The sequence below is a fragment of the Hyposmocoma kahamanoa genome, unplaced genomic scaffold (genome assembly GCF_003589595.1).
Source record: "Hyposmocoma kahamanoa isolate Upper Pololo Valley unplaced genomic scaffold, ASM358959v1 102, whole genome shotgun sequence".
Classification (NCBI taxonomy): domain Eukaryota; kingdom Metazoa; phylum Arthropoda; class Insecta; order Lepidoptera; family Cosmopterigidae; genus Hyposmocoma; species Hyposmocoma kahamanoa.
In genome coordinates this window covers 7142071-7168561 of record NW_020653337.1, presented here as the reverse complement: position 1 = coordinate 7168561, position 26491 = coordinate 7142071, and the positions used below count along the sequence as shown (strand labels likewise).

The following is a 26491-nucleotide window of genomic DNA, read 5'->3' as shown; positions in this document are numbered from 1 at the left end:
TGTTTATCAAGAAATTTGCTCTGGCTCAAGATTCCTCGAAGCGATATCTGTTCTCTAGTAATAGAAATTAGCATTCGACAATTCAGCCTTAGGTTTCACGAAACTAGGCTGGAAAACAGCTGTGCAACTTCAGCCAAGAAAATTAAACAAATGAAAATCAAAGCCAATTCCCTAGTACCCAGAGTAGTAAAAATATATTATATTTTGCACATGGCAAAAATACCCTTTGCCGAATACATGTCAAACAAGACGGGCATTTCATAATCACCTCTTTGATGTTTCACTTTGTATTCTTCTTAGAGTTTGAGCAACATTTAAAGTGTAAACATTTAATTTTGTAAAAGTTGTTGCCTATTTTCGAACTAGCGCACTAATTTCATTATCCAAAATATTAAATAAATGTTTCTTTTATAAGAAATCAAGTTCAAAAAAGTTTTAAATAACGGCGCAAGCGCGTAACTCGTTTCAAGCTCATAAATCTGGATTTGTTTATAATTAGAAACGTTTTTGACTTTAATAGCGTAATAAAAGGTGCCAATTACCCTAAGAGTGTTTTGCTACGAATTCTATTAACTACACTCCAAACTTGAATGATTACACTATGGAACAGATGGAAAAGTATACATAAAATTGAGTTGTTTTACAACATCTCGTGGTATAAATTAGTTATAGTTTGTAATTAAGAGATTTTTGGTCTTATTTATTTAGATTCATAAGATAGTCTGATGTATTTTTTAATATAAAATAAATATACCAAATCTCACCGAATTTTAAGCAACGTGCCTTTTCGTAGTTAACCATAATTGAGGTGAAAATAAACCAACAGTAGATATAATTAACATAAGTTCCAATGGCATAACCATTGGCATATAAATCTCCTTTGACTATTTTAACCAATGCTGGAAATTGGTTGAAATAGGTTTAGCTAGATAATTTTTTTTATGACACCAAGGGACGGGACGAATTAGTCGTGCGACTGATGGTAAGCGACACGCCTGTCCATAACAGTTGCCACTCAGAACTTTAAATCACAAAGATCTGTGGGACATTGTTACTGCGCCGAACATCCTAGACATAAGTTGAAAAGTCCAATGTGCCTGTAATTTCACCAGCACCCTTATCCTTCAAAATCAAAACACAGTAATGCTCAAATTACTGCACGGCGGAAAAAACAGGTAAAGTGACAGTATTTCCCTGAAGGAATACGTCTTTCGCAGTGCCACTCAGAGTTTTAAATCGCAAAGATTTTAGAGCCGCCGCCAGTGCGTTGGTTGAGACATATTACGTTAATCCCATGTGCCAGTAATTTCACCAGCACCCTCACCGTTCAAAATCGAAACACAGTAGTGCTTACACTACAAGTTTGCGATAGAAATAGATAAGATGACAGTACTTTCCTGGACGAAATCTTTCAGAAAGCGGTCTGCTGCTATGTAAGCTGTTATTAAAAACAATAGAGAATCGAAGGGGAAAGATGTTTGGACATCTGATACGTCACAACAGTTGTTTTGCAAACATCATAGAAGAGAAAAGAGGCAAAGGACGACCGCGACGAAATTGTTTAGATGTGCCTCTATCACGAGTTTACTGTGGCAGTTGTCGCTAGCGACCGCGTAGGTTACTTCACAATTTTGTATGGCAAGTTTTACAGCGCCTCTAACAGTCATAAGAAAAAGGAACATTTTGTGTACAAACATTTTACGCGGTCGCTATCGATAAATGTTACTTTAATTTTATGGTACAGCATAAGGGAAAAAGTTACTGTCGTCTCGTATCAGGAAATCAAAGGTAGGACGCAGAACAAAGATGGTTGGCGATTACTCTGCCGACAAAAGTTTAACTGTTTAATAATAAGAAGAAAAGGTATAACTACGAAAATTTTAAGTTGTCCTGTTCAGATGCGCTAAAACGCCAGTCGGTGGGAAGACGCGATTGTTTGTTTAACACAATTAGCGTTTCGCACGTGTACTCTAATAATAGAAGTGTACTAACGCTTCTCCTGTCCATCATTCCACCAGACCACGTCTGCTCGTATTAACCTAGCCCTACCAACAGCTGAATGGTGCGCAACCCGAAAATTACATGCATTTGTTCACAACAAACATATAAATACCGATTCTAAACACCAGACCTATTAAAAGACTATTGACATGCATTTAATCGAAAAACTGGATTATCGATTCATTAATCGAACGAAAGCTATAATATATCAAATCGCCCACACGCATCGTCTCACAATTCGTATCCCCTCCTTCAAATTTCTAATCACGCGAAGCCTAATCCGCTAAATATTAGCCAAAATAGCGCGAAAATCGTTTTGCGGTGCGCGTGCGGCTGGGTGAGCGCACAGGTGAGCGTCAGTCGCGCCGCGATCTCCCGCCGACAGGGATCCACGCACGCGACACGCGCCGGAAATTCCGAACTGATTTTGAAAATATAGCATTTTTCGAAAAACAGTCGAAGAACAATTTCTGAATACGAACTTTCGAATTTTGAACATCGTATGTGGTAATCGAAAATTTTAAAGGCATGCAGGCGTAGGTGGAGAGTTGGGGCATTTTTGTTAGTTAGTCGCAAGGGATGGTTAGGTACCGGGTGTGGGGGCAGTGATGTCCGTCACGATATGCGGCCGGTGGTCATCGCCTCTTGCCTGCTGCTCCTCGCGCCCATCACTGACTCTTGGTGGTGAGTGTTATGACGTCACAGATCACGCTTTCACTTTCCTTAACGTCTACCTTATACGTATGTGCTAAGTGTACGTAAGTAATTATATAAAATGTATTTGTTCTTATGTATGTATATGTTATTAACATATAAAAATCACTTAAGTGGACTCTACATAATCTAAAGCATCATTAAAATTCTTTTACACATTTTAGTGTAAAATAATTTTAATGAATATAAAAATTATATATACATATTTGCTTAAAAAGACTGAAAGAACTAGTTTAATCACGGTTAATAACATAAATCTTCTTTTTATGTACTTGGCAAAGGTTCTCCTCTATGCTGCAAAGAACTTGAATAAAATATCTATATCTACCACGCTTCGAGCTCATATAAATTTATATTTCACTGAAAAAATGTTATTTTTGTTCCTATTAATGAAATTTTGTGCAAAAATAACTATTGTTTACATTGAGGAATGAAGCATGTCGTCAATAAACAACCACTTATGATGCAACACTTTTATGTGAGTAACAATATCAGTGTTTCTTCAATGGCGGAAAATTTGAATCGCATAAACAAAGCCTTAAATACGTGATCAGCCTTTATATTAGGAAACTTTAACTTTTAAAATATGACTTGATATTGTATTATATACTCGCTTTATTTTTTACTTGACTAAATATTTTCTAGTGTGGCATAATAGAGGTTATAAATTGATGTTCTGGATTGTTTAGTTGGCGCAAATAAATGATTTGCCATCCTTACAGCGTGATTCGCTTTAGCATTATACTCGTAACACATTTTGCTAAGACAAAAAGTACAACAGACAGCTTTGCTGCTAAATGCCAAACTCTCCCAGGCAACAGTTTTTCATATACGTAACAGTCACAATGTAGGAACGGTTGCGTAGGCTTTGTAGTGTGTGAGGTAGATGCAGAGAATGTCAGTGCACGATATTTGAACATTTGCCTTTTAGAAATAAAATATACTCTGACACTGTAAAATAAGTTTATAGTCCATTACGGAACATGGGAGAGCAAATTTAATTGAATATCCCGACAACAATGGACTGAAATTGATTTTTCCGTAGACGAACGTAGTAAATAATGAAAATTTCGCGGATTGGAATAGTTTACTACTTCTGTTTTCATTATTATTTAAAAAGAAAACAAGTTGAAGCCGTGTTTTTAATGTCGAAAAACCGGATTTCTGTGTTTTTTATGATACAAAGTGACGGGACAAACAAGTCGTGCGCCTGGTGGTATGCGACATGCCTGTCCAAAGCAGTTGCAGTGCCACTCAGAGCTTTAAATCACAAAGATCTGTAGAGCACTGTCACTGCGCCCAACATCCTAGACATAAGTTGAAAAGTCTCATGTGCCTGTAATTTGACCAGCACACTTACCCTTCAATGTAATGTTCACGTTACTGCATGGCGAAATATACCAAAACGTTTGTTTTTGATCTCACTTCACCTTAATAACGGTAATTAGTAATAACATAAATTAAGTTTTGAACTCGCCGAAATGACTTGTGACAACATTGTAGCTAAAGTATAGATACAGATCAGATCTGCAGTACAGATTTATAACTAGGAAGAGCAATAACCAATTTTCGTCGGCCTAATGTGTATCTTTATTTCTAGAACCGATGTGGGACAATGCATTTGATTTAATGTTATTGACGAACCAATGCGTGTTAGTGCTGAATGCTAGTGCTGATAAATCTGCAGCACTTTCAACCTTTTCATGTTTCACTGCTAGACACAAGTCTCCAGTAATGAATGGGCAAAAAAATTGTTTTTCGTCTAAATTTTTGAACTCTACATTATCATAAGTATAATAAAATTATTTATGCGATTTTGTGTACTTGTTTATACTTAAATTATACGATAATAATTTACTGAAATTAAAATGACATTATTTATGTATGACCTACATTGTGTAACATCTTCCCTTACAATACTAATTAACTTACTTTTCGAATGAAACTATTTTTCGGATCTAAATTACGTATAAGTATTTTTTCTGAAACAAACCAACGTGTTTAACAAAACAAACAAGACATGTTTTAATTTGAATTTATTTTGTAATTTCCGTTATTAAGTAATAATACATTTTAAAAATCAAAATGTTAGGTATTATATTTAGGTATTAACAAGGTTTTAAATTCTACTGTATGTTTTTTTTGTATATGTGTTACGCGATAACTTGTCAACGACATTTGTGAACCGATTTTCATAATTTTTTGTTGGTTAGAGGATACCTTAGTAGTAGTCCCATTTAAATTTGAAAAAAATATTCTATCTCTAAGGGTGGCAAACTTAGGGATGAATGACTTTGTGGTCTGTTTTTTTTTAGTACTCTGTACTGAGATTGTGTAACTATAAAGAATAGGGTGGTTTGCATAAGTATTAGACATAACTGGTCAACGGCTACATGCCTTCATACATGCCTGATACTTTTCACTACCTTCTACTTTCCCCGATTTCCATCCACATTCGTTACATCGCACATACATACATCTTTCTTTCCACACGACCAAACCATCGATGCATTCCCTCTTCTGTCTTGATCATTGCATCATCTTTCGTACCACATATGTATAGTTTTCGTCAAAAGCAAGCGAAAGCCTAAGAGCTCGATTAAAGCAAGTAATTTTTAAGGTTTTTCCGATTGTATATGAGAAATGAAACAATTTATCGGGTTTAAATCGCGTATATTTTTCTTTTCAAACGAACCAATGTTTCGGGCCCTTTACAGGTCCCATGGTTACGGCTGACCAAGATGTTAAAGTCACCAGCCAGTTGTCTTTTTGCAAACTACAAGCATACGCAATTTAGATCCGAAACGAATAATTTCATCTCCAATGAGTAGCAACAGCGAAAACGTAAAAATACTTAATATAATACTAAATATAATATAATATATAATTTTAGACGTAAAAATTGTAAAACGAACACACTGTCAAAAATATAAAAAAGAAAATAGAAAAAAGAAGTCTCACTTGAAAATTGTCATAAGTGTGTGCAAACTGTATACAAACTTGATTTCATTTGCAAAAACGTCAAGCTGAGGACTTTTTTGCTAAAGACGAAAATTCAAAATTTCACTGTACTCCGGTTCGTTACTTGTATTCACTCCATTCATAAAACGAAAGAAAAACGCCAAAATTTTATATTTATTAATCTAATTTTGTTCTAATTTGCTCGGAAACGTCGGGTCTGGGCCGGCAAAGAGTTGCATGTCTACTAAGAAAGTGCTACGTAAACAGACAATAGAAAAACTGTCATACTGCCTACTCAGCATCAAGTCCGTAATTGCGAGAGTAAAAAATATGGTCTATGGTATTACTTATATTTCATTTAATTCATTTGTATACCTGCACTTACATACTTAAAAAATGGCGGTAAAATAAAAGAAAGTACTTTGAATTTCTTTTTTGTTATTTTTATTTTTAATATTTTTTACATTTTCTTCTCGAAAATGAATTCTAGTGAGAAGAGCGACAATATAATAGTGAATTCTAGTATATACTCCACTTAAATAAAAATAAGAAGTAAAATTTGTCAAAGTAAACTTGTTTAATATTTTTCTATTATACATTCTCTTTCATTTTTTAGCCATTTATTAATTCCTCGTATTCTTTGAGACTAGCAAAAAGGTTTTATATAGTGCTATATAAAGCCTGTTTGCGAGTGTATATTAAATCTATGGAAGCGTTTAAAATTAAAAAAAGTATAGCCGTTGGTTCTAGTCCGACCGGGTCGAAGAAGTTTCTATGTTCTAATAATCATATTTTCATATTTATTTTTTATTGATAAACTTGTAAGTTATAAACTTTAAATAAGTATTAATAAAACACAAGACACAATACCTGATAGCAATAATTAACCTTTCATACGTAAATATTATTCTCTGACATAAGCTGTGTGAGAATACAGCATAAATAGCCATGGGCATTAATATTTTCGTTGATCGTGGCCTCCTAATTTAGGCCGGTCTGGTCGAAGCCTGATTAATTGCAAATTAAAGTCCTCACCGAGGTGGTTCCGGCCGATATGACTTTATTGAATTTCATGCCAAGAGATTTATGCTTCATATTACGGATTTATTATTATTAGAGACCACTCGAATTGCTCATTTCGGACAAATTGTAGACGATGTTCGGCTTCTCATAAACCTTTTTCTTCGGCTTCTTATAATGTCTTCTTTCTATCTTCTAATTCTTCTTTTTATAAATTTCAAGTGAAAATTTTGATTGATTGTGTAGCTTTAGATACGGCTCAACGTATTAGCGCATAAAGAAATGGTTGTTCATATAATTTGTAACAGATTTATCGAGTTGCTTGATTTTCGCGATTGCAATACATTGGAAATGCAACTATTTTTTTGAAGCTATTTGTTTTTTGTAACAAATCAACATTTCGTTGTCAGCCATTGACAAAAACAAACAGTTTAATTTCTATTTGTTACAGATTTATATAACGAAACCACCTTTTCATACATACATATCTATCAACTCGCCTATCTCTCTATGGTGTAGGCAGAGATCATGGGCCTTTACTCGGTGTTCTCTTGATATACCTTTTCATACACGACCAAAACTAAAAAGTCTTACTACTTTTGAAAAAAGAATTCATTATTTCTTTATTATTATTCATTAAATTCATTACAGGTTGAGGTATATAGGTCAAGGTCGACCTTTCCGTGCGTTTTCCTCTACGTTCGCTCCATAAATTAAAAGAATAATAAATGTTTATGAAATATAAACTTTCAAAATATTGGGTTCCTATTTTAAGTAAAATTTTTTGCAAATGAAATGTCTATCTCAAGGATTGTTAATATGTTAATGCTTCAGATTCAGTATTGTTAAGTAAATTTTAATGATAAAAGCCGAATTCCGAAGTCGATAACTGCGCTTGGACACTAGTTATTATCGAGAACGCGTACCGATAATCGCGGACTTTTGCGAAAAACGCCCCGACACCGTAATGCTAAATTGGAAAATAATTGCGTAAAATTTTTGAGATATTTTTTATTAAAGTGTGCGAAATCATTTAATTTTGAGTTGGAAAGTGGTTGGTATTTTCAGAGGGACTTCACTTCGTGGATTTTGATTGGATGGAGATAAACAACCTTTTGATTTATTATTTATGTTGCGTTTGTTGGAGAGTTTGCAAATCTTTAATTTATAATTACAAGTATTTTAATAAAATTACCTTATTTTAAACGGAATACAATAAACAGGAGGAAATACAATAATAATAAAACTTAACCTATACAGTCCCATTGCTGGACACAGGCCTCCTTTCACAACGAGAGGGTTCGGGCTGTAGTTCTCACGCGCGTCCAATGTGGATCGGAAACTTCACACATATTATTAAATACATTTGCAGATGTGTGCAGGTTAACTCACAATGTGTGCACATTACCTCTTTCTAAAAATGTCATGGTAAATTTCAAATTAAATTTCGCACACGCATTCCGAAAACTCACGACACTCTGCTGAGAGACGCTAAGTCAAATCAATAAGGCTTCTACGGCTTGAGGAAGCAAGGAAATATAAGTTAATAACAGAACAAACATCGTCTTCATACTATTTAAAACCATCTACGGAAAAAAACCGTACCAAAAAACGTATTTGGTGCTTGGCACGTTAGGTTTTTGAAATCAATAAAATTATTATAATTATTAATACAAAGGTCGAACAGTCAGAAAAAAATCCTTTGATCCCTTTTGCATATATGCAAAATGAGAACTTTTCAGGAGAGATAATAAGGCTTAAAGATTCTATTACCGAAATCTATCGGTAACTTTTTAAGCTTAAAGAAGAGAATTGTTAAATTTGACATCATCGTCCTGTTTTAGAGCTAGATTCTTGTCGGTATAACCTCCTCCAATCCTCACGGTTCATAGCCAGTTCCTTGACCTTTATATAGCTGTTCATCTTGTTTTTTATTTGTTCACTACACGCCATTCTTGGTCTTCCTCTTTTTGTTTTTCCTTCTATCCTTCTTACCACTCACACTAATTCGTCATTACGTAACAAATGTCAAAACATTTTCCCCTTCTTCTCTCTATTGCATTCAAAAGACTTTTCTCCTCCCCAATTGATCTCCTTTCAGTCCATTTTTAACCGACTTCAAAAAGGAGGAGGTTCTCAATTCGATTGTATGTTTTTTTGTATGTATGTTGCACGATAACTCCGACATTTGTGAACCGATTTGTATGATCCTTTTTTGTTGGAAAGAAGGTACCAAAGTAGTGGTCCCATTTCGATTTGAAGAAAATATTTCACCTCTATCCGGTGTCCGGAATCCGGTTTCGCGCACTTTCCGGTAACCGATTTCAATAAAACTTGTCAAATAGATGTAATTCTTTTTAGTACTCTGTACTGAGATTATATTTTATCCATCCGCCTCCAGCTCCACATTTCAAATGATTGCAATTTCTCTTTGTCTTTGTTTGTTATTGTTCATGTCTCGCATCCATACCATACAGTACTCCAGACATAGGTTTTGATGACAATTTTACATAGCTATACATAATTCCTTTCATGTAGTTAGTATTATTTTTATGACTTTCATGTGATAAAAGCACTTGTTATATTTAATCGCATTAATTCTAACATACGTACACATTACAGCTTAAATATTATGTTAGATTGCTCTGAGAGACCGGAATTCGTATTCAGTATCCTGTGTTACTCTATTTATTGTTACCTTGACTTTATTTAAACATTATTTGATTATGTCTTTTGATGCACACACATCAAGTTTTTTATTTTTTTACAAAAATGGATTCTTTTGTGATCAATTTCATTTTCAAATTCAAAATATAAAATTGACTAAATAAAATCCATCGGTGCCAAAAAATTAATTAAAAAACCTAATTGGCAAAAACGCGCTTGATCCCTAGATACTTGTGATGAAGAAGAAGGTTTCTATTGCAGTTACCAATTGAAAATAGAAATTTGTTTTGTCATTGCTATGATTCTTTGTCCTGCATTTGTTTGTAAGGTTGCAAACAATGAGAATAAAATTTAATCAAACTAAATGAAATATATACATATAGATCATTGACTTACAATTATATGGACGTCGGGTCCGCGCTAAAAAGTGTCCGAACTTATAGGGCGTTAAAATCGTATACAGAACGTCATTCACGCTTTAGTCTTCGTTTGTTCGACTGACAGCGAAGCAAGCAAAATTAGACAGTACTGCGATGACATTACAATTTAAATTCAACGTTTTAGCTTTTTCATATTCCTTGACATGTCACTACGTTTAAATAGGTTGACTTGGGACATTTTTTCGTGGTTTTTGTATTAGACCCGTCGTCCATTTATTTGTAAGTCAATGATATAGATATATAGATTGATACATACTTTTTACTCAAACACAAGAACAAAAACAGTACATAAACAACTTAAAAGTATTGTATGCAAAAGCGACAGACAACCTTTGAGGTAGATCAATTCCAATCAGAGGAGGAGACGACTGTGCCAACGGCTAAATATAAACAATAAATAACGATATAGTATTATAAATGTAGGTATATATTTGTATTCATTGAGTCTTGATGTTTTTACTACCATAATATTCTATTTTTGTGAAAATACTTTACTAGTTTATTATTATGGATACAAAGATGAAAGCAAACACAAAGAAAAAATCTTTGATCCATCTGGACTTGAACCAGCGTCTGTCGCCTCAACGTGGCTACCACTCTTACCAACCGAGCTAGGGACCAAGACTTTCACATAATTCAGTTTAAAATTTTTATTAAGTATGTAGGTACGTACTCCATGACACTAGAAAAATGTTTATCCCAAGCGAGACAACAAGTTTCTTGTAGTATTTTTTAATGACACTAAGTGACACGCGAGTGTTAAGCGACACGCCTGTCTATAGTAGTTACAGTGCCAGTCAGGGCTTTAAAGCGCGAAGTTCTCAGGGACAATGCCGTTGCCCTAGTCACCCAGAGAATAAGTCCACAAGTCCAATGTGTGTGTAATTGCACCAGCACCCTTACCCTTCAAAACTGGAAAACAGTAATGCAGAAATAAGTAGCAACGATCACTGTGCATACGCAACCTCACGTAGTGTATACTGTACTGTCTAAATGACGTAAGTTACAATGTTTTAAAAATATTGACAGCTTACATAACTCTAGCTATGGCCCACCACATTTACGTAATATTATTGCAACAAAAGCCAAATTCCTTGTTACAAAGTTTTGATTAATTATAATCAACAGTTTCATAAAAACTATAAAAAATGTAATCTTTAGCGTGGGCGTGCGCCGGCACCGGATCGCCCACTTGACGTAATATGATAGTAAAATGTCCATTAGCTAATTAATTACTCTTCTCCATATTGGGGTTCCGCACATTTGTAATGTTTATAGATTTTCTGTTATTGTCATTTCCTATTTATAAGTATCTAGTTACTTTTTATTGTATTGGCCCTCCTAATATAGAAGACTTAATATTTTCTCACATAAGCGTAATATGATAATTTATTTCTTTGATAGAAGAAATACATGAGAATATGCCATGTTTGCTCTGTGGCCGAACGGTTACAATTCGGGTCTGCCACGCAGAGGTCTCGGGTTCGATTCCCGGGCCGGGAGAAATATTTGTATAGCCTACTTTAAATCTCTCGTGAGTTTAGGTGTAATTTGTGGTTGTCTATGTGTGTGTTCCATGGTACCCACGATAAGGGTTTCCCTAGGTTTCCCTAGTTGCGGGGTTATGATTATACGCGTTATTATAATTGTTATTAGGTCGCACAATAATAATTTTAGAAGGCAGACCTTCAATCTCCTAAACTAAGTTTAAACTTCCATTATAGGAGTAAGTCGCATCTGATTTCTAAGAGACAAGACAAAGATGGATTTTGATATCTTCATTACGTACTTTAGTTTGTTTTTTAAATTTAAATTACAATGCCTATGCCTCAACTTCTTTATTCTAATAATTATTTATTAATGCAAAGATCGAATACGAAGAATAATTCTTCGATCTGAAAGTGAACCTGAGTCTATATGCCAAACTAGGGTCACCACTCTACCACCAACTGAGCTATAAAATCGAATCATCACACTTTATGAATTTTTGTACGTGTTTGTTACATATATTTTATATTGCCTCCGTGGCCGAACGGTTACCATGCTGGACCGCCACCCAGAGGTCGCAGGTTCGATTCCCGGGCCGGGAGAAATATTTGTATGGCCTACATTTATTTCTCCAGTGAGTTTGGGTGTAATTTGTAGTTGTCTATGTGTGTGTCTATGGCACCCGCGACACAGGGTTTCCCTTGAGTGTATTTGCGTTATTATATGATAAATATTATCAATATGTCATTAAATAAAACGGAATCCGCTTCTGATGGTTTATTTTTAATACTGCCTTTTCGGTTACCATACTCGACTGCCCCTCACAGGTCCCGGGATCGATTCCCTAGTCGGGTAAAATATTTATACAAACATTAAATGAGATGTCGTGTGTCTATGGCACCCGTGACACAGGGTTTCTTTAGTGCGGGATTATGAGTGTGCGTTATTATTACATTATAATAATAATAAATAAAATATAAAGAAAACAGACCCGATACAAAAGATTCCGCGCTTATGTAATTTCTTCCCGCCAAAACCATCAAACACCACAGAAGAATAGTCTTGGCGGTACTGGCTATGACCAACAATAATACCAAAAGATGATAACAGGTAGCAGATTTCAAGAAAAGTCCATGGTTGCGATAATCTTGGCATTAAGAAATAATAATTGGCAACATCGATATAAAAGAAAATGTCGTCTGTGATTCAAATTTCTCCACAATAACAACTTCTAATTGAATTTATTGTGAAAAGGTGTAACTTTTTCTATGTAACAGTTTACAAAAGTGATACGTTTCTATAACCATTTGTTCGATTGTGATACAATATACAGTGTAACGTGCAAAATACAACCTGATCATGATTGCAACCTAACAATATATATTTGGCATGCGGATGCAACTTCAAACGTCTGAGACAATCTAATCGAAAGAATTTTATTTGTATTTCATCTTTGTATTAATAATTATAATAAAAGTAGTACTTTCACATAAATCATTGCATGTCATTGTTGTAAACTATAATAATTCTCAATAGAATCCTTATTGCGAAATCATTTGTTTTGTCTAGAGGCCGAACTAATCCCGGAAGGTCATGCAATGACTTCACTGTGACCAGAGACAGTGACATAGACATCGTTCATGTGGGGAACACTATGGGAACACTAAATAGTTTATTCACACGTGCAAGCAATTGTTTGATTCGTAAATCCTTTAGAATCAATTATTGCTGTAATTTTATATTATTAATTGTTTTTTTAATTTTTATTTTAGATTATTCTTTGTATCACATCGGCTAACTCTAAATTTTTACTGCTACAGACACCTGTAGCGACTTGGCTTCTTGTATGGTGAACGTATGTATATTTATTTCTAAGATTGTTTTGTGTTAAGTTGAAGGTGTATCTTTCAATACATAAATTAAATGAAATAAATAAATAAATAAAACCAATATTTTAAACCAAGTTCAAAAACTATATGATAGGATGGGTATTAAAGCTTTAGTATTTTTCTAACATACTATAACCTACACTGTATAAAAAAACTACTATGTAAAATTTTTACGGGTCATCATTTAACAAGTTTTTGCTAATCTATACTATAATCTCAATAAATTTGCTTCACAGCCGTAATAAAATTGTTTGGTCAATATTACAATATTGTCTTTCACCAATGGACTTCCTAATAAGTAGCTGTAATTTTGCATCTTGTGAAGTTTATGACGTAATCAATTTAGTTATGTCACATTAAAATGTGACTAACAATTATGTTAAGGAGACTGTTTACTACAGCGATCACAAGATAAAAACATGCCATGTTCTGTTTCACTAGGATTAATGTGACCATACGTCCCGCTTTGAGCGGAATAGTCCCGCTTTTAGGTATCGTGTCGCACTGTTCCCAAAGTACTTAAAAGTAACCCGTTCACAAAACAGTGCCTCTACTATGAGATTACAGTGACAGTTCTACCTAGCGACCGCGTAAAATGTTTGTATATAAAAATGTTGTTTCTTCTTGTGACACCTAGGGTCGCTGTATAATTTGCCATACAAAATTGTAAAGCAATATACGCGGTCGCTAGCGACGACTGTCACGGTAATTTCATGGTAGAGGTACTGAACACACGTAACATTAAATTTTAAGAAATGGCGCGAAAGCAAAAAATATACAAAAGCCAGTCAACCAGCATCAGACCACAGAATTAAGATTGGTTCTTTTTAAATTTTTTTTGTTCATTATACAATTTTAGTTCTTTTTATTTCTCTTTTATCATTAAATATTTTGTAACTATCATAAACATGTATTTTATAACATTTTAAAACAATAAAAAGTTTACAGGCCTATCTGAGAGAAATAAATGGTCACTTTAACTAAGGTGCGACTGCACGCACTTTGCACGCGGCTTACTCGGGTAATTGTTTTCCCTCACACTGTACACACGCAATCATATACCTACACAAACGCGTAAGTCGCCTCCGCAAGTGTACACGTGAGGAGGCTCGTGGACACGGGCCTTTACATCTCTTTATAGTGTAAAAGGTCAACAGCACGCCGATCTTGATTCTTATGATGGAAATTCAACTCTATACCGCTCACTGTAAGAACGGTTCAAAGTCCAAAGTGTCAAGCTTGATATTGTCTTGTCTGTCCAAGAACGATTTTTTTTATAGTGCCAAGTGACGGAATGAATAAGTCGTGCATCTAATGGTAATAATAATAATAATAATAATAACGCACACACTCAACATAGCCCCGCACTAGGGAAACCCTGTGTCGCGGGTGCCATGGACACATACATAGACAAACACAAATTACACCCAAACTCACGAGAGAAATAAATGTAGGCCATACAAATATTTCTCCCGCCCCGGGAATCGAACCTAGGACCTCTGCGTGGCAGTCCGGCATGGTAACCGTTCGGCCACGGAGGCAGTTAATGGACAAGTAACGCTCACATTACTGCTTGGTGATAGAAATAGATAAGGTGGTAGTACTTTCCCGGAAGAACTCTTTCACAAGGAGCTCTGTAGCTACAAAATTTATAGTGATGTGCATACCTTTAAATGCTTGCAAAGTATTACTTTAAATTTAACATATAAAAATAAATCACTAACTATTTATTATGTAGTTTATATATATTTGGTTAGTAAGCCTTATTAAATAAATAAAAACAATCTTAATCTGAAACGGATTTTTTAGATACAGAAAATTTAGGTACAGGTCACTTAAGTTTAGGATAATTCTTGATGATTAAATATTAACATATTTTGAAATATTGTTAAAATATATTTAACAAATCGTTTCAGATATTTAATGTAAAGTTAATTATTTCGTGTAATACTGAGTCGCCTTTAAACTTGATTCAATCTGCATGCTTGAAAAGGTTCAAAATTCTTTTAAGTCCGACGTAGACCGCATTGGCACCCGCGTGGTGCACTGTGATGGCCACCATGCTGTTCGTTCGAAGACAATGCTAACTTTCATTCAACACTACCAGTTACAATATGAAACTGACTCGAATTTATCGTTCACCTGACATGATGCGAGTAAAACTAGTTCATTTAGCGCCTGCGTAGGCGCAGTGTCGCACCGGGGCGGCCGCCCGCGCTTGTTTGAGGTGCGCTTAGCGGTGTCTTGCTAACTTTGTGTCGTTGGAGCAAGTATCAGTTAGTATAACTGATACAGACGTGGAATTAGGTAGAGTTACTTACAACCTCTAAAAATTATTTGTTGTTTGGAAATGAAAATACTTTTCTGTCTAAATGATGAGATAAGAATAGCCCCTTTATACAGTCACTCTATCGCGCGTGGTTAAGAGTCTGCACGCGCAATCGTTTATCGCAAAATTTTGTAAGCTAACGTTCTTTGTGGCTTGTGTTCATTTTTGTTACAACGGAAAAATTGTCCGTATAAAGGCTAATAGCGAAGGATAAACCGCGTGAATGGCGCGTGTTGGAGTGTACGACTGCGAGCGCGACTGATGAGGGCTATCGCGAAGTCTTTCCCTTTTCCATCCAACGTCTTTCATGCGCGCAATCGCGCACGATTGCTGTATCACGCGCGACAGAGTGTCAGTGTAAAGCCCGCTATTAATATGAATGATAAGATGTCAAAGTTGCCTTTTTTTTTTCAAATAAAAACGTTTCGGGCTCATTATAGGTCGGTCTTATGGTCACGGCTTACTTTGTTCCAAAAACAAACGCAGTTGAGATACGAAAATAATAGTTTCAAATCAAACGCGTAGGCTATTTGCATTTATATATTGCATTTGAGCGCTATTGCGCAAACCCAAGAATTTGATAAGTTTGTTAGTAAAGTAGGATTTGGTACAAAAGGTTCAATGGAAAGAAAAGTAGCTTTTCTTATAAACATTGCAGTGTTATTTAATATTGATGTTGATGATCCATATGCCGAAGATCACACAACGCACTGTACACCACCAGTATAAAGGGATTAGTTTCGCCATGGTCATTAATAACGCAATACGTCAGCTTACACCAGAAATAAATAATCAAAAAGATAGCCGAGCTTTTATATGTTTTATTGCCATCTTGTATTTTGGACCCAGTTTTACCTAGATTTATTTTTTCTATTTTGGCAGTAAAAAGAACAAACCCCTTGAACTTTTTATGAACTCTTCTAATTGAATCTTTCCAAGGACATAAAAATAAATGATAATTTTAAATTCAACTCAGAATGGTACTTGTCGCTTCTGCAAATAAAAATATCTATGTGAGTGTAATGTAGAGTGCACAGTGTTCGTCATTGTGCGTAGAACTCTCCAATTATCGCATATGCACCCATTATGGAAGCAACTGGCTCTTGGTGGCGCTACTTGTAACTCTACTTACATTGACTCTCTCTGATTCTATATCATCTTACACACCTTAATATAAAAAGTTATAGATGTTCTTAAAAAAGTCATACGAAGAGACACTTTGAAATTGATACAATTGAAGGAAGCAGAAAATAAACAATTACAATATCCGCTGATTAAATGTTTCTGTTGTCACCTCCAAGCCTTTGCTGAAATATAATTTCTGCTTAACCCACTGGAAACAAAGTGTGCTTATGACATTTAGCACATGACGTACTAAACAAAGGTATTTATTTTCCTAAAACTTGTTCCCTTTCCTAAAAGGGAATTGATATGATTTTAATTTTGTTCACCCAAAGAATGATTTAAAGGATTTGAATGGAAAAACATATTACGAAGTAAATGAAAAAGGTATCATACAAATAATATCAAAAGTAAATAATTGAAGTTAAATTACTGCAAAATTTTGCTTACTGTTCATGAAATAGGTATGTAATGTACTTATTTGTGCAAAGAAGTCTGTAGTCAAGTATTTGTTTACACTCTCAGGTCTTCAGTGAGTCACTCGCTGAAGTATTCGTAAACTGAACGTAAGTGGCTTGAAGAGCGTCAACGATATACGTGTAAACTTTGTGACCTTTCTGGGGAACTGTATTTGTTGATATTTGTGATTGACAAAGCTGATGTCCGTATTGAACATGTCTAGAATTATGGACATTGACAGCTCTATTGTAGGTTTATGGTCTGTGAAACGTAGGTCAAATATATTTCAAAAATACACATTGCAAGTGTTTAGAGGGAAAGTTTCTTTTTAGGAACTTACATAACTATACATATGTACATCTACCAAGAACTAGCTTCAGGTATATCTGCATTGAACGTCTTTAGACTGAGTTCTTACTTAGGCTTTCGGAATTACCATATGTTTGATGACTAATACTATTACCAGTTAGTCGTGGCCATGAAATCTGTAGAGTCCAAAATGTTGGTTAGTTTGATAAAACAAATGTACACGATTTATACAGATTTTTTATTTATTTCCAAAACTAGATTTATCTGTTGTACTAATGGTTAACAGCCTCTAAAACAACACAGTTCTGAGATATTTCAAAAATATGTGCTAAAATATCTTGAAAGTTGTCATTACACTCTAAAAGCAAGACTTCCGCGGTCCGATATTATACAGATTTCCTCTCATAGCCGATGACCACCGATAGCTACACACCGATCCCACCCTTTCATATTAATAACCAACATATTACAAAATGACAACCCGAGGCCGCGCACCAGGCCCACCCGTTTTTCGCTATGCATTAATACGGACGCGTCTGAGTTACCACCAATGAGTATTTTCTTTTGGTGAACGGATGCGAGCTCGTAAGAGATGATCGGTAAAATCACAGATTATTAAACCCTACCTTTATATATCTGCCAACGAATATGTTTATAATGCGTGACGTTCTCTGGATCCAAAGGGTGAATATTTCTCCTAGTGATATATAAAAGCTTAAAAATCAAAACATAGCAAATGGGTGACCAAAACCCGAGTGCACCTACAACCAAAGCATTTAACTTTAAATAAACATACAAAAACGGTTTCGAAAGCGTAAAAAACCCTGACAATGGGACGCTCAAGCCCAATTTAAACGACACAACTAACACGGGCAAACACGCACGCTGAGCGACCATGATGCGGACGCTAAAACGCTGCGACAACATTGCTCATCGTCACATAAACTTTTAAAAGTGTTTGCTAGAGTACAGTGACAGAGCGATCTAGTCTAATGCCGTACACACGGACACATACTGCGATAAACTTTTCAAAATTGTTGTCATTTCTTATATCATTTCATATTTGAATCTTCTTATCTGTTGTTTGGATGTCATTCTCTCCTTTTGCTTCACCACACATCCAACTAACGTAATAGTAAAGAAAAAGCTTGTGTAGCTGCCTAATTATTACTGACACAATGATTCCTTCGATGTGGATGGACTTGGTTCAAAAGTACTTTTTCGTCAGACAGGGGCAGTCGCTCTCCCAACTGAGCTACAAACGAGTGGCCAAGGATTTTTATTATGGTGATAAAATAAATAGACGTTTAATTTTTTTATAACTCATATACAAATACAAATTTGTTTTGGTGTTGAAATATCAAAACAAATTTGGATGAAATTGTGTTACTCCAAATTATTCATCAAATTTCATCTTTTTAACATCCAACGCGAACAAAATAGCGGGTACAAATTAATTAATATAAACATGCTAAGGTTGTGATAGATACCGAAACAGTTCAGCTACTCGCGTGTTCGTATTGTTTTTTTTAGGAAATGAAACTATTTTTCCGGATTTAAATTGCGTATATTTGTTTTTTCGACGTTTCGGGCCCTTTACAGGTCAACCGTGACCATGGGAACTGTAAAGGGCCCGAAACGTCGTTTTGTTTGAAAAAACAAATATACGAGATTTAAATCCGGAAAAATAGTTTCATTTCCTATGTGTAACAATCGCGAAAACCTAAGAACTCGATTTGTTTTTTTTTTATTTGTCTTTTTCTACAACATGTAAAGTTATGGTGCGCTTATTGTATAGTATTGACGATGTGAGTGGTCGAGTGTTTGCACATCGGTTTTCATGGTGTAGCCATCTCTGAGATCTCAATTTCGAACCCGGCCGGATCAATATATAGACATTTTTCAATATTGTCTCCGGTCGGATGTTTGTGGTTCCGATTTCCACATAAGTGCTTTTAATTACTTACTTTGGATCAGAGCAATGTATGTCATATTGATGGTGTAACGATCTGGATTTTGCAACTCGAATTCGTAGTGCCTATTTTGCATGTGATCACTGCAAATCCATACCCGTGTCACCCGAGCTACTCCAGATACCTTAGCATTTTCTTTCATGCTGAAGCGCCATAGAAGGATATACGCGGGCGAAGCTTTTGGAACATGTTTTTGGATAGCGATTATATATATATAGCAGCTTTCTTAACTTTATTCTAGCCAATGCTGATACACTTTAATAAACTTACTGCTCGGAGTCTTGACCTCTGATACCTGTTGGCGCCAGCGCGTCCTGTCTTGTGCGATCTGCTCTCAGTTCTCTGCGTGCAGGGCGCGGAAGTCTTTCTTCAGTTCGTCTCTCCATGGGTACTTGTGCAGACCAACCGGTCGTCGAACACTTAGACGTTCCATGTAGACGCTTTTCACCACCCTACGTGCTGGCATACTTTCGAGACATCCGAGCCAACAAAGTCTTAAGGATTTAATTTCAGTGTGTTACAACATTATAAGATCGACTACGTTGAAAGATTGTACGCGTAGTTAAAGCTTCTTTCAAGTCAGCGAGTCCTTTGAAACAATTAGCCGTATGTAGCCTTCTCGAAAATTGCTCGCTGTTGACAGATGCGCCCAGCTCATGTTTACACTCAACATAACTCTACCTCTTTGTAATAAGGTTAAAACTCCTTTTTAAAATATTGTAAATATTGTAGGCAATGGTAATGTTGTTTACAGTTAGGTCGTCACGGGGTCGCTAATCGTTGCAAGTCGCGAGTTAGCGCCTCGCCCGGTGTCCACAAACATGGGTATTCACTCTATGAATGAGACGCGTCTTCCTGAAACATGGGACACAACTACCTCAGTCCTTCTAAAGGGTGGTCAGGACATTTTAACTAAATGAAAAGAGTTGAATATACGTATTTATTTATAAATTCGAATTTTCAACAAACCTGTATGTGAATTGTTTTATTTGAAATTGAACGCGTGAATTTAATTTACTGTGTATGTTTGTCATATACGATAGAAACAGATAAAATGTTTGCCTTTTCTGAAACGTTTTCATTAAATTTTAATGTTACTAACATCATAAAGAACAACTTTTGTTCAACAACTTTTACAAAACATAATAAATTATCAAACATAAACTTTTAAGTTTTTGTTGTACTATCTGATACTTTTTAGATCTATATTTGGTAGTAAGTAAGATAGCATATAAGTTCAAACGTATCCTTCCCGACTACCCCGCTCCTACGTTTTGCATCTGCTAGCGCTCTCTTTTTTTACTGCACAGAGTTATCAGCGTTAAAATAGACCTAGTTAAAACATTTCAAAGTCATAAAACAAAAATTGTTGTTTGTGATGTTAGTTAATATAGTCTTGTGAGGTTGTTAGTATTTTACAAATAATGTATCTTCAATTTATTTCTTTTTATATTTGATATCTTTAGCAAATAACAATAACATTGTCCTTTACTTTATCAAAGCAATATTTCAAGCAACTTGTATCAATGCAGCATTAAAGTTAATAGGCGTTGGTGCAATAGAGCGTAAAAGAAGTTTAAGATTAGGTTGTAATTTTGGTTAAACGAAAGGCTGCACAGTTAGCACTGTTTTATGAGCTGGTGAAAGTGTTATTATAAATTGCCGACTAGTTACCGAGCGTAAATATATGTGTGGTCCATTAACAATGTCGTTTACTTTATCAAAGCAATATTTGAAGCAGCATGTATCAATGCAGCATTAAAGATAATAGAAGTTTGTGCAATTGAGCGCAAAACAAGTTTCAGATTAAGTTACAATAGGTTATAATTTTGGTTAAAGAAAAGAGTGCACGGTTAGCACTGTTTTATGAGCTGGTGAAAGTGCTATTATAAATTGCCGACTAGTTAGCGAGCGTAAATATATGTGTGGTCTATTAAACCCTAGAATTGTGTTCGTGCCAACTTCAAACCCGGCAAGTCTAACCGTGACCTATCTGTCTGTCTGTACATTGCTGTTCTTGTTGGAACTATGTTTTTATCCGACTACGGTAAATTCAAGGCCTGTACCCACCTATTTTCTATGAAAAAATTGTAATTTTACAACTTTAATTAAAATACAAAGAAAAATTCCTTCGATCTGACAGGACGAAGCAGACAGAGAGCGGCCGCGCTGGTATGAGATGCAGGTTAGCAGGAATTTTTCTTTGTCTTCGATCTTTGTATTAATAATTATAAAAAACTAGATGAGTAGTTTCACAAAAAAAAAATTATACATCATGATAGCGAAACATCGTAATATTAATTAAGTACAATCAATTTTTTTCATAGAAAATAGCTCGAAAATAGTGACAGACATAATATTAATACGAGTGCAAAAATAAACTGATTGTTCTTGATAGCAGTCTTCACAAAGTCATTAATTCATGTAAGAAACAACAAAAATATGCTTTTATAATAAGATATCTCTTGATATTCAACATTATTTTGCTACTTACAATGTATTTAAAATCACTGTTAAGCAAACTTTACGTCATTGTCCGCCAGGATGGCCCAATAACTTCAAATGTTTTCCGCGAAGGTTGTGAACTGTCTACGACGTGCAGATTTTTGAGTTTTTTCAATCAAATCAACGTTTCTATCTTCAATAAAGTCAACCGTGACCATGGGACCTGTAAAGGGCCCGAAACGTTGGTTCGTTTGGAAAAAAAAAACAAATACACGCGATTTAAATCCGGAAAAATAGTTTCATTGTCCAGGACAAAAAAGTTTTTAAAAAGAGCAACCCCTAGTGATTCTTACTCATTCTTCTTAGGGGATTCTGCCCTAAGAATGAGTAGTAGAGTTTAATTAATGTGACAGGAATACAAACCGCATTCCTATCAAATAAAGATATTTGATTTAAGTGTTGTCTGAAAATCAATATGGCGGACGTTAGCGTAAGATAGTACTTTCTTTCACAATCATCACTCATGATGACATCAATGGCATCGACATTGTTTTATAAAAAAAAAATAGTTAAATATGTCAAAAAAGTATGTTTGAAATTTCACTTTTGAACTTTCCATCAACGATAATGAACAATTGTCACTTTCGAATTTTCATTTATTCTTTCTATACAAAACGTAATTAGCTAATAGGGTAGGATATGAATATGTTTAAATTTTATTTGTTAAAATGAGTTTCGATTCTTTAGAGAAACTTGTTCATTATCGTGCGTGAATCTACTAATGAATTTCAGACGCATTTTTACAACAGGCTGTATTTCGATGAGTTCGTTCAAAGTGATAAGTTTTTTCAAAAAAACAAAGGGTGAAACGAACAAACTTTTACGTTGCCATTAAAATATTGTTACAGTAAAATAGATAATTTGATAAAGCGAAGCCAATCCATCTGAATATCACCTGCTCGATCATTAAAGGCCATTTCCTCCGAAATAGGTTTCACACCAGATGCTTCTTTGAAGAATAATTAATTGGCATACAACTTATCATTGCTAATTTATTCGTCTACGTAGACCGAGGTGTGACAATTTGGCATTACTCCACTAACCACAAAACATTTGAAAATCGACTCTATAAATATTGAAACGAGAAGTGAAATTGTAATAGCAGGCTTGGCGCAGCATTTTCTAAGTTCACTAAAACTGTTTGTCACTAAGAAATGTTCAAATAGAAGCCAAAATAAACTTGACACCGTTGAATGACGGCTTTCGTAACTTCTACACAATATACAGTGGCTTCATAATGAACAAAAATCGGATAGTAGCAGTAAAACTTCCTTGTGAAAGAGTTCGCCGGGGACCTTACCTAATTAACCTTACCTATTTTTGCCGCTAAGCAGTAATGTGAGCATTACCCGGCATTGTTGCCGGAGTGTTTGTCACTGCGGACCGCCTGCAGAACGCTCGGACCGGAGCAATGTGAATGACCTTAAAAGTCGTCCCAACAAATCATCAAAAGAGGATGCTGCCATTCGAATATAATTGAAGAACTTAGACTCGTCACTTCTCAGTTGGCCCATTAAAAATCTTTCCCGTAAAATAGGATATACCTAATGTTTTCTTTTTACTTTATTAAGCCTTCTAAGGTACCTCCACAATACCACAATTTCGTCGTCGGTCATGCGCACTAGTCTGAATTCGACTGGAATTACACGATTTAATTCTGCCTTCCTCTTTCCATCACCGGGGGACTAAGCGCAGGCTTGGGTTCCAAAGCGTCACGCTTCCACATTTATATGGCAACCGGCTATGGAGTGGAATTCCCTGCCTGCAGACTTGTTCCCTGAACGTTATAACTTGTGTCTTTTCAAGGCGAGAGTGAATAGGCATTATTTAGGTGTGCATGCTCCATCGTCGACCTCATCGTCACTTTCCATCAGGAGAGACGGAGGTCAAAAGCGCACTTATATTTTATTTAAAAAAAGACTGTGGACTTTAGTCTCCGGTTTTCTTGCGAGATCCGGCTTAATGTGAATACCTAGTCTGAGTGCCGGTTTCTCGGCAAATTCATCGGTCATAGTGGGAACTAGGTCTAAGAGTCCTGGTGAAATTACGGGCACGTGGGACTAGTCAAGTTATGTCTCAAGGCATAAGGGCAGTGCGTCTCAAATATTTGTGATTTAAAGCTCCTAGTGGCATTGCAACTGCAATGGACAGGCGTGTCGCTTACCACCAGGCGCACGACTTGTTCGTCCCGTCACTTGGTATTATAAAAAAAGTAGATAGCTTCATCATTATCATCATCATTTCAACCAAAAGACGTCCACTGCTAAAGATAGGCCTCCCCCAAAGAATGCCACAACGACCTGTCCTTGCATCCACGGAGTCTCGCAACCTTCACCCACTACCATTTGAACTTATATCTTACCTCCAATCCTACGCTAACTTAATTATTTTTTTCACAAAATTCATTTTTTTTAATTTGTTTTTTGTTTCTTTATTTTTTTTAGGGGAGCATATTTATTAGTAAATTAAATAAAGCTGTTCACATTAAAAACAGAAAATTACCAAAAAAATTAGTTGGCGTAGGGTTAATTGGAGGGGAATCGTTTTGTTCGTTTATTTTTAACTTAATTACTTATGGTTTAGTTCGAAAAAGCACTTCGTCGCTAAACAATAGGTGAGATAGTGTATGTTCTATTTTACATAAAAAGCACGGACTGTTTTAACCATCTAAATAAAAATTGCAAAATAATTGATCTTAAAAATATCACAGTGACAGTACATGAACCCGGTTGGGGCAATTTCAACATTTGAGAGAAATTATTATTATTATAATAATATTATAATAATTTCTTCTTCTCTTAAAAAAAACAAATTATGTACGTGAAAGTATGTGAAATATTATATCTCCCCTCTCTCTTTCTCTCCTAAGTTATCGACTAATTTCATTCATAAAATCTTTAAACATCTGTCCTGAAAAGTTGTAATTTTTGCTGATGTGGCCTTTATACATACAAAGGGTGGGCGTGCCGTTTACATGTATTAATATGGAACTTTAAACAAAATGGTTTTATTTACAGCTTCTGCGTGGACATAAATTCATGGGAGTGACCCTTTAGCTCTTTCAGATTGTGTGCTTATAATATTTTTACATAAATATTTGAAATGGTAAATATGGACTGATATCTGTTTACCAGTGGCGGATTTACCCTAAGGCCCAGTAGGCCCGGGCCTAGGGCGGCCAGATTTTAGGGGCGGCCAATCGTGACAAAAAATTCACTGATGATGACAAGAAATAACTTAAACTACCTAAATATTCTAAAGGCTCACACATCGTATAACAATAATCTTCCTAAACCACTTTCGTACATTTTATGTATAAAATATAGATACGTTACATATCTATAATGTTATGTATAATTACTACATCACTACGTCTGTTTGTCTGTCTGTCTGATCGCGATGAACTCAATAACTACTGAACGGAATTTCATATGGTTTCCACCAATAGATATAGTGATTTATAAGGAAGTTTGAGGTGACTAATTTATTTAAGTTTTGTGTAATTTGACTGAAATATGACGATAAATGTTTAAGATGTCGGAAAAAATCATGCCATCATGCATGCAAAATCAAAAATTTCTGAATCGATTTCGAAAAAAGTTGGCAATAAAGTAAATTCATTATGTAGTCTACCAGTATATGATGACTTCTGAGAAAGGGGTGGCTGGTACTGACTACATGGCCTGAGGCCTAGGGCGACCAAGACTGCAAATCCGCCACTGCTATTTACATAAATCATCTTATTTATTATTCTCAGCGGAATGCCTTACGAACAAGCAGATATGGGCGAGCGCCCGGGTTTTAACCCGGCGCTTTGTTAATGCTAGGTTTTAATCCATTAACCCATTTAACTCCCGAAATTGAGAGCAAAAACTAAATATTTGTAAATCGACTTTTGTTCAAATGTAATGATATTATTTTAAAATGTTTATTTCAATTTCAAATGTCATTAATTCGGAATATACATCCATAGAGGTTAGTAACATAGCACTTCAAAATAGAGTTAGTACTAGAAATTACCATTTTTTCTAAAACTAATATGCAACCGGAACTAGCTCGTGAAACGAATTCTGGACACTGTTTGCAATTATACTCAGGAGGTTGTTGTCTTTTTCGCATAGTAACTGCAAAGCCTTAGCTATGGCGAGCACCCCAGATGCAGCGCAGGCAGCAAATCGAGGCAGCTGCAACATCCTGAATATATTATTGTACAAAATTCGTAGCATAAATTATTGCTTACTATTATTTCGTCTTTCTCTTGAATCGATTCACTTGAAAATCGCATTGAAGTTAACCGATACAAAAAATTTGTTGTCGTAATCCCTTGAATAGAATTTTCATTAAAATCGAATCGTAATGTGCATCCCTAGTAGTAAATGAGAGTCTACGAGTAAATTACAGGATTGCAAGGTGGATTACGTGGAGTTGCCTCTTTTTCGTCCAAAAAAGATTTTTTACATCGAAATTTTTAATAAATATGGAATTATACTAAAGTCCGTATTATTTTACGCGAATAATGTTTCTGCCCACGATTTTGGGCAGGAATGGGTTAAAACCCAGCGTCTTGGGTAAAAACCCGGGCGTGTTGATTGAGTTTTAATTTACTGCCAGCTT

The 26491-nt window shown here is 35.3% G+C and overlaps 1 protein-coding gene across 1 annotated transcript in view; it reads left to right on the top strand.

The window, feature by feature from the left end:
• Positions 1–2367: 2367 nt before the first annotated feature.
• The window catches only part of LOC113232780 (protein Wnt-6), a 57654-nt gene continuing 33530 nt past the window's right edge, over positions 2368–26491 (top strand). Inside the window, exon 1 of the mRNA XM_026467570.1 lies at positions 2368–2685. Within this exon, the coding sequence (XP_026323355.1) occupies positions 2624–2685 (62 nt within the window). The 5' untranslated portion in view covers positions 2368–2623. The remainder of the gene's footprint in view (positions 2686–26491) is intronic.